At 41.0% G+C, this 11,840-nt stretch overlaps 1 protein-coding gene across 1 annotated transcript in view; it reads right to left on the reverse strand.

Moving 5' to 3' along the window:
• Nucleotides 1-439: 439 nt before the first annotated feature.
• BHMT (betaine--homocysteine S-methyltransferase) overlaps nt 440-11,840 on the reverse strand; it is a 20,396-nt gene continuing 8,995 nt past the window's right edge. The window contains exons 5-8 of the mRNA XM_011959207.1: nt 11,457-11,604; nt 6,818-7,000; nt 4,984-5,212; nt 440-1,793 (exon numbers count right to left, since the gene is read on the reverse strand). Coding sequence (XP_011814597.1) covers nt 1,610-1,793; nt 4,984-5,212; nt 6,818-7,000; nt 11,457-11,604 — 744 coding nt within the window. The 3' untranslated portion in view covers nt 440-1,609. The remainder of the gene's footprint in view (nt 1,794-4,983; nt 5,213-6,817; nt 7,001-11,456; nt 11,605-11,840) is intronic.

Consider the following 11,840-nt stretch of genomic DNA (forward strand, 5'->3'; position numbering starts at 1 on the left):
ATCTCGGCTCACTGCAGCCTCCACCTCCCAGGTTCAAGTGATTCTCATGCCTCAGCCTCCCAAGTAGCTGGGACTACAGGCACATGCCACCACACCTGGCTAATTTTTGTATTTTTAGTAGACACGGGGTTTCACCATGTTGGCCAGGCTGGTCTTGAACTCCTAACCTCAACTAATCCGCCCACCTCTCAAAGTGCTGGGATTACAGGCGTGAGCCACCACACCTGGCCTATTTTTATTTTCTAGAATTCCCTGTCTACTCTCCAGAAAGAGCCAGTAGGGCCTCTTTTCCTTTAAAATACTGCCACCTGCTCCTTTAAAATTCCAGCCTACTTGTGAAGTAGGTTTTTCTTTTAAATAGGTGAAGAAATTGAGGTATAGAGGTTTCACGTAAGACTTAGCAAATTGTAGAACCAGGATAAGAATAAAATACAAGCAATATAGTCTCATTGCTCTTCTTTTTAATAGCTGAAAAGAATTACAATTTCAAAACAGTTCAAACAATTCAAGAATGTTTAGAAAGCAGCATGACCTCTTTTCTAATACACTGAGGGTAGCCGTGTTTCTTCTAATAGTCTTATATCTTCAGGCTTGAGCTTTTGTAGGAGAGTAGATATTATCAGAGAAAAATATCGTAGTTCTCAATCTAGGAAACCAGGCTAGAGTTTGGAGAATCTCTACTTTTTTCTTATTATATTTTTTAAAAGCTACCAACTAACACAAGCTCACTCTGCTTAGCCTTATGGCCCAGAGGCATCCAGTGCTGACCAGGATGGAGAGGGCTGAAATATCCATCTCTCCTCCCTCTTCCCCATTGGTCTATGTCTTTTACTGGTAGAAAAGTGGGTCAGGAAACAGAAGAACTCTGGAACTCTGAGAGCAGGACTCTGGGTATTGGATATTTATTGATCAAGTCTCATATGACTGACCTGCTTATAAGAATAAACTTAAACAGGATGGTCTCCTTATCTGAAGTGTCCTACAGCAATGTTTTTCAAACTGTGAATCCAAACCCAGTAGTGGGTCTTAAAAATCCATTTGAAAAGTCTCAACTAGTGTGTTTTGTAAATGAAATAGAATGAAAAGGAATGGAACAGAAAATGCTAGGATGGATCACACATTTAATTTTGACAGTAAGATGTGATGTGTTTTTGTGGGTCATTATATAAATTGTGTTTCTTACTAAGGGTCATGTTCAAAAGAGCTTGGAAGCCCCTTTCTATAGCACTTTCTGTCCCTGGCTGGTTGCTGAGTTCTTTATGATGGTTCATGTCTCACCCTCTTTGCTAGCCTACCAACTTCTTTAAGTGGGATTAACATCTGAATTACTTTTCCTGTGCTCCAGTGATTTCCATAATACCTTACACAGAGTGGGTGCTTAGTGAACCTGTTCAAGATTTACTTTGTACTTATTTTGCTCCTAAGAAAACTTCTAAAACATACTTTAAAATTGTCAAGTGCTATTTGTAATTCTATTTTGTTCAGGTAATAGCAATAATATGTGTAGGATGGCATTCATGAAAGCACTGCTTTTTAACCCTCTTTTCCTTATTTGTAGGAACTGTGGCTCAAACACCTAGAAATTCATCAAAAATAGCCTCCATTGAGGTTACTGTGATTTGAATTTTTGTTTTTCAAAGAGCTCTTTCAGCTGCTGCTCAGTTGTGGCTTCTTTCTGCTGCATCAGATCGGCTGTTCCTTTGGTCACTCCCCAGCCATCTGGCTTTGACATTGAGGGGTTGTATGGCCGGCCCGAGGCTATCCGAAGATTCTCCCAGTATTCCTTCCTGGCCCTGTGTGAACAAAACACATGACATCAGACTCCTCCCCTAACTTTGGTCTTTATGTCATGGAACCATTTAAAAATTATATAATATTTTAAATAATTTCATGCAGCACACAAAGTTGCCTATCAGACATTAAAAAGCAAAGGTGTCAATCTCAGCCACCTGTGTGGACAGTCTGTGGTTGTTTGGCTTCATCATGATTCCTGACTCCAAATTTATATGCTACTGATAAACAATCATTTGCTTACACTTATCCACACATTAATACTTAACAGGAAAAGTATGACATACCATTAACACAGTGAAAAAATTATGTGCTCAGGGTAACTAAGCAGCACAGTAGCATCACTAGAATACCTGTGGCAGCTGCTGAACAGCAACAACCAACAGCGGCAGGCTTTCTCTCCATCCGTGATGCCGTGTTTTCATTAAAAGGTTACTGTACATTGTATTTTACTTCTATAGATGAGAAGAAACATCAGAAGCAGTGGAGGGGCTGGGAAGAGGTCCACTCTGCTGGATGGCTTTTTACAGTGTTTCCTCTAGAGGCATCTGCCTCATTAACAACGGTTTTTGTTGGGAGGCCGAGACGGGAGGATCACAAGGTCAGGAGATCGAGACCATCCTGGCTAACCCGGTGAAACCCCGTCTCTACTAAAAAATACAAAAAAAACTAGCCGGGCGAGGTGGCGGGCGCCTGTAGTCCCAGCTACTGGGGAGGCTGAGGCAGGAGAATGGCGTGAACCCGGGAGGCGGAGCTTGCAGTGAGCCAAGATCCAGCCACTGCACTCCAGCCTGGGCGACAGAGCGAGACTCCGTCTCAAAAAAAAAAAAAACAAACAAACAATGGTTTTTGTCCTAGAAGGCGCCCTTTGATGTAAAAACTGATATGATTTCTTGTTCTGTTATAAATGCATATTGAGGGAGCTGTCTTTGGATTCTAAGAGTGCATCCATTAAAACACACATTAATCTGGACTAAACAATCCACCCCCTCCCCTCAATCTGTAAGTCTAAAATTACTTCGAATTTCCTTTTTGAGACAGGGTCTCACTCTGTCACCCTGGCTGGAGTGCAGTGGTACGATCTTGGCTCACTGCAACCCCCGCCTCCCAGGTTCAAGTGATTCTCCTGCCTCAGCCTTTTGAGTAGCTGGGATTGTAGGTCTACACCACCATACCCAGCTAATTTTTGTATTTTTTATAGAGACAGTGTTCTACCCTGTTGCCCAGGCTGGTCTCAAACTCCTGAGCTCAAGTGATTCGCCCACCTTGGCTTCCCAAAGTGCTAGAGTTACAGGTGTGAGTCACTATGTCCACTTTGAATTTCTTCTTTTAATATATGCACAGGAAAAATTTGGGATAGGAGTACTGTCTATTCCACTTACACTACCTCTCCTTCCTCACATCCTCATGAGCCAGCTGAGTTCACCTTGGTTGTTCCTCCCCAAACCCTGGATAACTTCTGCACCTCTCACTCTGCAGGTTCCACTTCTGCCCTTCGATTTCCTTTGCTTCCTTCTGGCTCAGGCCTCAACCTGTCTGCTATCCCTCCTAGCAAGTCTTCACATGGCAGTTACAACTTGCTGACTTTCTAATCTAACCTTGCCCTGGACTACCTGAGACCTCACCCCAGGCTCCTCTTTGCCTTTGGGATGGGGTCTGACGCAACTCATGAGCACAAATAAAGAGGCTGCCTCCTCCTCCTCCTTCCAACAAATTCTGTCTCTGCTATTCTCAAATTTCTAGTTTCTCAATGTGTCATTCTCTTACCACTTCTCAGTGCTTTCCTGAGGGTTGTTCCTCTAGCAATGTAATTCCTGTATCAGAATTCAACTCAGGCATCAGCTTTCTTATAAATCCTTCATGCACCCTCCCTCTGCCTTTTGCCCCATGGGACATTAGCTCAGGCCCTGCACACCTATGCACATCTTCATCCTTGGACTTACTGTATTGGACATTACCTGTTTATCATTCTGCCTGCTAGATTGCTAGCTCCTTGTTTAGCTTGCTACCTCAGCATCCACAACAGCATCTGACAGATAGTTGTGCTCTGTTAATAGCTGCTGAACAGAGTGAAACTGCTACCTTTGCTTGGAGCACCCGTCCTCTACCTGCTTCCTAGTTCTCTATATGGTAGAAGCCTACTGAGCCTTCAAAAGCCAGCCCCAAAACCCTTCTTTTAAAATATCTTTCTGGTAGGCAAAGATAGTCATTCTCTTCTTTTGTTACTTTTCTATCCATACATCTACTAAAGCAGCTACCACAGTATAATACATTGGCTTTCGTATTCATTTACCCAGTAGACTGTGAGTCTCTAAGCCACAGCTTTTCATTTCTGTATTCCTACTGCCCTGCCCAGTGCCTGACATAAATTTTTTTACTAGTATATTATTCATCTTCCCCATTGGAATGTAAAATCTGAGGGCAAAGACCTTGCCTGTCTTATTTGCCACTGTATTCCCAGCTCTGAAAATCGTGCTTGATATAGTATTAGCTTTACTTAAGTGGTCCTTAACTCTTAAAAATCAATGCAATTTAAGATTATTGTGCACCACATTAATGGTAATTTACTAGAGCACGAAATCACATTTCATTGCCACTTACATTTATTTACGTTCTATATTCTTTTTTTTTTTTTTTTTTTTTTTTTGAGACAGAGTCTCACTCTGTTGCCCAAACTGGAGTGCAGAGGCGTGATCTTGGCTCAATGCAACCTCTGCCTCCCAGGTTCAAGCAATTCCTATGCCTCAGCCTCCCAAGTAGCTGGGATTACAGACGTGCACCACTGTGCCCGGCTATTTTTCTTTTTTTTTTTTTTTTGTATTTTTAGTAGAGATGGAGTTTTGCCATGTTGCCCATGCTGGTCTCAAACTCCCGAGATCAAGTGATCCGCCTACCTTGGCCTCCCAAAGTGCTAGGATTACAGGCGTGAGCCACCGCACCCAGCCTATATTTTTACATTTTTTTTTTTTAGTTCTTTTTCTTTTCAAAATCCAAAATCAGGCCAAATACATTCTATATTCTTAAAACAATCTCCAGAAATCACCTAATAAGGATGCTTTATAAACATCTCTGGGAGAGAATTTGGGGATGACTGATTCTTCATCACACAACAAATTCGCTGCACTCTTCTAAACGGCCCCACTTGAACATATTCATAATCTAAATTAGTTTGGGATAGTAAAAGACGCTTACCTTGCTCTAACCCAGGGTTTGGTGTGCATGTCCAAACCACTTCCCCAGCTGCCATGTTTTTCTGAAGCTGGTGGCAAAAAGCCCCTTTCTGGGGCCAGCTCCTCTGCAATTGCCCTGATGTGGTAGGGCTCAAATCCACAGCACCCGCCAATGTATCGGACCCCCAGGTTGTAGGCTTCTCTGGCGTATTTTTGAATATCCCATCTGGTGGCAACTCTGGGTTCCAGTCCTGTAGTAAGTGGCATTATGCCATTAGGCATTATACATTCTTTTCATAAAAATTCAAGATAAGTAGTTACAAGTATGTAATTTTCAATAAATGAATTGTTTTCAATATTCAATTCTTGCATTTAAGAAAAACTTTGCTACTTTGTGTTATATATTCACTTTTAAATGCTGTGATATCCAGTCTTCAGGAGAGTTCCAGATGACCCCTGCCTTTTGATGTTTTTCCCTTTGTGCAGTCCCCTCTTGCATTATAACAGGGCTGGTCTGTGAGATCCATAGAATATGGCAGAACAGGCATGTGACTTCAGAGGCTAGACTATACAAAACATTATGGTTTCTACCTTGTACTTTCTTGGAGCACTCACCCTGGGGAAAGCCAGCTGCCATGTTGCAAGCATCACATGTTGCAAGCACGTTTTCCAGCATCACAGTGAAAAGGCCCATGAGCTGAGGAACTGATGCCCCCAGTCAACAGATAGCAAGAAACTGACACTAACTCCCAAAAGCCAATTAAGTGAGCTTGGAAGTAGATCCCCCAGCTCCCATCAAGCCTTCAGATGATAATAGCCTTGGCCAATATCCGGACTCCAACCTCTTAGGAGACCCTGAACCAAAACCACCTAGTTATGCTATCCCTGAATTCTTGACCTGGAGAAACCGTGAGATAAGAAGTGGTTTTTCAAGCTACTACATTTTGCATTAATTTAATGTGTTATACAGCAGTAAGTAACACAAATGCCTTGCCTTTCTTCCTTCGTGGTTCCTCCAAAGTGATTGTATTTTATAGTATCTTACTTGCCTAAGGGAGATAAATGTCTTGCCTTTCTTCCTTCATGGTTCCTCCAAAGTGATTGTATTTTATAATATCTTACTTGCCTAAGGGTCCCTATAAAATATAGGATAGGGTGTAAAGACCTTAGAAGGAAGTAGGAGGCTGGGCATGCCCTGCCCCTATTGACCACTCTGGCTTAATTTTTGACATCAACCCACCCCCTCTTCCCAAACCTGCTGGGAAACTTTTTCCTTCTGCCTGGACTGCAAGTATCCCCTCACTTCATCTGCTTGGTCTCTTCATTAAAACTTGTTATACAGTCACTCGATTATTGTATCTTGCCTGCAATCCCAAAACTCTGGAGTAGCTGAGCCATATTAAAAATTGGAGAAAAGGACCTTAGAGATAACTGGTCTAACTTTATTTTCCCAATAGGGAATTTGAGAGCTAGAGGAATTCAAAGATTTTCCTAAGGTGACAGGACTTAGCAACAGAGCTGGAACTAGAGCTAAATATCTGTTGATTCCCCCATGGGAGGGCATCCTCACCAACCCCAAAGTATGACTCATTGGTTGCCTATTTAGATACTGATTCACTTCAGGTTTTATACTTAAGTTGAGAGGTCTTTTTTGCTAGCCAGGACCATCCTTTCGTTCTGCTCTTCTCTAATACCCAAGGGACTTTTGGCTGCAGGAACAGAAACCAGGGACAAGACATGAGGAGACACCAAGCCATCTCTTCACCATGACAAAAGATCTCTGAGTATAGATTTACTTGAGTTTACATGAATATCAAATGAAGATATTGAGATGATTTATCAAATGTTGGTCTTACCAAACGGGAATTCTGGGAGATCGATGAATCCCTGCTTGTTGCAGTCGGGAGTGTGATAAACCAAGGGCTGGCTCATCAGGTGAGCTTTCAGTCGGGCAGTCTCCAAGCCCTCTTTCATGAGCTTCACTGTTTGTAAACTAATGGTGGGGTCAAAGTGGCAGTTCACACCAATGATGGATGCTCCTGTGAGTGGGGAGAACATGATAGCCTTAGGGATGCACCACAAACCAGCAGGACCAGCTCTCCTCTCTTCATCAGGAATCAGGAAGCTTTTTTTATTTTTTAAGGCAAAGTCTTACTCTGTGGCCCAGGCTGGAGTACAGTGGTGTGATCTCAGCTCACTGCAGCCTCCACCTCAAGCGATCAAGCAATCCTCCCACCTCAGCCTCCCAAGTTGCTGTGACTACAGGTGTGTGCCACCACGTCTGGCTAATTTTTGTATAATTTTTTTTTTTAAATAGATACGGGGTTTCACCATGTTGCCCAGGCTGATTTCGAGCTCCTGAGCTCAATTGATCCAATAGCCTCCTAGACTGTTGGGATTATAGGCGTTAGCCACCATGCCCAGCAGGAAGATTTTAATTGGAACGATGAACTGAAAGCATAGCACTGGGTCCTCATTCCCCACAAACCTCTCTTACCTTTGAGTGAGAATGATTACTAGCAGGCAGGAAGTGCTTTCTGTGAAAAGTGCTTTGAAGAGTCTGGTATAATTGAAGTGTCTTTTTTTTTTTTTTTTTTTTTGAGACAGAGTCTTGCTCTGTTGCCCAGGCTGGAGTGCAGTGGCGTGATCTCAGCTCACTACAGCTTCCGCCTCCCGGGTTCAAGCAATTCTCCTGCCTCAGCCTTCTGAGTAGCTGGGATGACAGGCACGTGCCACCACGCCAGGCTAATTTTTGTATTTTTAGTAGAGACAGGGTTTTACCATCTTGGTCAGGATGGTCTCCATCTCCTGACCTCATGATCTGCCCACCTCAGCCTCACAAAGTGCTGGAATTACAGGTGTGAGCCACCACGCCCAGCCCTGTCCATCTTTTTTCAAAACAAAAATTATTAGTTTTTTTAAACTTCAGATTTTAGTCAAACTTACAACGTTTGACATTATGTTGCAAGCACAATAATTTTTCAACACTCCCAGCTGCTAGATTACACCTGTGTTTATCATACTGCCTACTTGAGGTGTAAATAAATGTTCCTTTTCACCAGGCCAGCTTAATAAGTTCAGTAGCCTTCTTGGGCACAGCAGCAGAATGTAATTTAGAAAAAAGTTTTTTAGACATGTGTTTTCTAGAAGGAATTTTGTGTCTAGGATAAATAGTTTGGGGAAAAAGAATCTCAAAAATCCTTTGACTTCAGCTACTCAATGTGGTTACTAGCCTATCAGTCATTTTGACAAGCTTTTAATTTACATTTCAGCCTCCCCAGACTCACAACTATATGGGATTGTCTTCCTATAGTATTCTTGTAAAATTTGGTGTTATGAAGTTTGATTTGGTGAGAACAAAATATGTTTTAGATACTTCATTTTCTTCAAAAACTTTCTTTATAGTCGTTATGTTCTTAACTATATTTGGACCAAAGATGATTTACCATGGCAATCACTAGACATGATTTTGGAAGTTTCCTCCTCCAGAAGATTTGAGAAGGCATCATGACATAATAATTCTTTTACTCTGTCCTCTCAAAGTGGGAGGAATTCCCAAATAGGACTTTTCTTTCTTTTCTTTTTCTTTTTTTTTTTTTTGAATTTTAAAAATTGTGGTAAAATATATATCATGTAAAACTGGGCATTTTAACCTTTTAAAAAAAGTTTATTTTTGTAGATAGAGGGCCTCATTATGTTGCCCAGGCTGGTCGTGAACTCCTGGCCTCAAACGATCCTCACACCTTTACCTTCCAAAGTGCTGGGATTATAGGCATGAGCCCCTGCATCTGGCCCATTTTAGCCATTTTTAAGTGGCATTAATTAGGTTCACAATGTTGTGCAACTATTATCACTCTTTCCACATTTTTTCGATACCCCAAAGAGAAACTGCACCCATTAAGGACTAACTCCTTATTTTCCCCTTCTGCTAGCCCCTGGTAACCTCGAATCTACTTTCTGTCTCTGTGGATTTGCCCATTCTAGATATGTCATATAAACAGAATCATATGATATTTGTCATTTTGTGAGTGGCTTAGTTTACTTAGCATGATGTTTCCAAGGTTCATCCCTGTTGTGGCATGTTTGAGAACTTCATTTCTTCTTATAGCTGCATGATATTTCATTGTATGGATACACCACATTTTGTTTTATCCATTCAACTCTGAGGTTGTTTCTAAAGGACTTTTTTGGGCCAGGTGTGGTGGCTCATGCCTGTAATCCTAGCACTTTTAAACTTCCTTTTCTGTTCTAGACTTTCAATACCATCTATATCCAGATCTCTCCCATATTTCTCTCTCTTACCCTGACCTTCCCATTGGGCTCCAGACTTGAATATTGTGGATATATACAAGTTTCCAGAAGTAAATATACTTGTGTGTGTGTGTGTATACATATATATCCAGAATATGTGTGTGTATATATACATATACTTGTATGTATAGATATACTTGTATGCTTCATATATATTATATATATATTCATCAGATTGTGTATACATATACTCACAAGTATATATATCCACAATATCCAAGTCTGGAACCCAGTAGGAAGGTCACCGATATCAACTAAGCTATAAACTGTTGAAAACTTTTGACTACCTTTTTTTTTGGATGTTGTGCTGCCAGAGTTTCTCTTTCCTTGCTGAACTTCATTCTATTAATAAATTAATAATATGTTGGCTATTTATTGGATGTCTTTTAGGTGTAAGCCTCCTTGCAAGAGATTATAGAGAAGTAGAATAGAGGACATTGTTCCTGACATCAACAATTTTATCATTTAGCACAGGGTTTTCCGAGGTTTGGTCCATGAAAATAATGTTCCACGATCAATTAAGTTAGGAAGTAGCTGTTCACTACATCGCCTTCTTGAGGACTAGGAATATATGTGAACATACCAAAGATTTTGATAAGTTCCACAGTAAAGATATCTGCTTAAGGCTGGGTGCGGTGGCTCACACCTGTAATCCCAGCACTTTGGGAGTCTGAGGCGGATGGATCATGAGGTCAGGAGTTCGAGACCAGCCTGGCCAACATAGTGAAACCCCATCTCTACTAAAAAATACAAAAAATTAGCTGGGCATGGTGGCGGGTGCCCGTAATCCCAGCTACTCAGGAGGCTGAGGCAGGAGAATCGCTTGAACCTGGGAGGCGGAGGTGGCAGTGAGCAGAGATCATGCTATTGCACTCCAGCCTGGGCAACAGTGTGACAAGACTCCATCTCAAAAACAAAACAAAACAAGATATCTGCTTAATTCGGTTCAGCGCAGCCTTTTCTAAATGTATTTAACCCCAGAACCCTGTTAACATTCTCGCTGACTGGAAACTAGACTGAGGCTATTCTTAATGAGTGGTATAAACAGCAGATGTTACAATTGCTGAGAGGAAAAAGTGATCACTTGGGGTAGGACAAATTATGTAAGGATACATGGAACTATAATTTGAACTAAACATTGGAAGATGGACTAGATTTACTAGACAGATTATTTGTTAAGGACCTATTATGTTCTACATGCTACGCTAGACACAGGATACTCAGTACTGAACTAACAGTCTCTGCATTTATGGATCTTATAATCTAGTGAGGGAGGCAGCCATTAAACAGTTAAACAAATGAGATAAGTGAGAAGTGCTATGAAGAATACAGGATACAGTGATATAAAAAACTAGCCATCTACTCTGTACAGAATGAGGGAAGAATTAGATGCAGGCCATGCATTCATTCCAATTAACAATGGAGATAATGAAGGCCGCCTCTGATCTTTCTACAAAAAGTTAACTTGCCTCTCCCCTAGTTGTTGTATTTCCCCATGAAAAATTATGATTATACAATTTCATCCCTAAATCTAAATATTTGTTATTATTAATGACAAGTATGAAAGTTATTTTCATGAAAAATCAGGAGTTAGGTAAAAATCAGAGATTAAACAAAATGCTAGTCAAAATTTCTCTATTATACATAGTGAGTCAGGCTTTTTCCCTGACAATTGTTTTCTGGGTTTAAAATGGGGCAGTTTTGAAAACAGTCTGTGGGTTTCTTCTAAATGAAATGAAACCCAATATTTGGAATGGATTTACAATTATACAAAAGATATACTGGGTTGTCAATGTTTTATATCAAAGGATTTTCTGATTTATTATACCAATTATAAAAAGCAAAATATACTAGTAATTTATGAGACTGAAAAACTTTGGCAAACAGGGCAACTAACTTAAAAGTTATTAATGTTTAAAGACCTTACTTGTAGATGTTAAACCTCCAGCTAGGGCTAGTTGCTCCTTTCAGAAGCCTGGTGTGTGTGTGTGCATGTGTGTATGTGTATGTGTGTATTTTTAAAACTTTTTTCCATCTGGGATTCAATAATATCAATATTCTTACAAAAGTAAATTAATGGTTTTCATGTTAACGAAAGTAGTATACACTGATTCATAGACAGATGTGCACTCGCGTGTTCTTGTAAGACTTACTAATCACAAACTGATTGAAATCTGTCATCACCTGCTTTCACCAGGCGCACTGCACACTCGCCGGGGGGCACGCCATGCAAATCTCCTTCCGGGCCAATGCACATGGTTGCTGCCACAGGTTTACCAGATGCTATCAAGGTTTCAACTGCCCACACAGCTTCTTCAACATGTTCAAAATACTGGAATCAGTTAAGGTTAGAGTACTTTTAATATCGTTGTTCCCAAAACAATTTTTTTTTTTTTTTTAAGACAGAGTTTCACTCTTTCACCCAAGCTGGAGTATAGCTCACTGCAACCTCTGCCTCCCATTTTCAAGCAATTCTCCTGCCTCAACCTCCCAAGTAGCTGGGATTACAGGCGCCCACCACCATGCCCAGCTAATTTTTGTATTTTTAGTAGAGACGGGGTTTCACCA

Source organism: Colobus angolensis, unplaced genomic scaffold (genome assembly GCF_000951035.1).
Source record: "Colobus angolensis palliatus isolate OR3802 unplaced genomic scaffold, Cang.pa_1.0 Scaffold49, whole genome shotgun sequence".
Lineage (NCBI taxonomy): Eukaryota > Metazoa > Chordata > Mammalia > Primates > Cercopithecidae > Colobus > Colobus angolensis.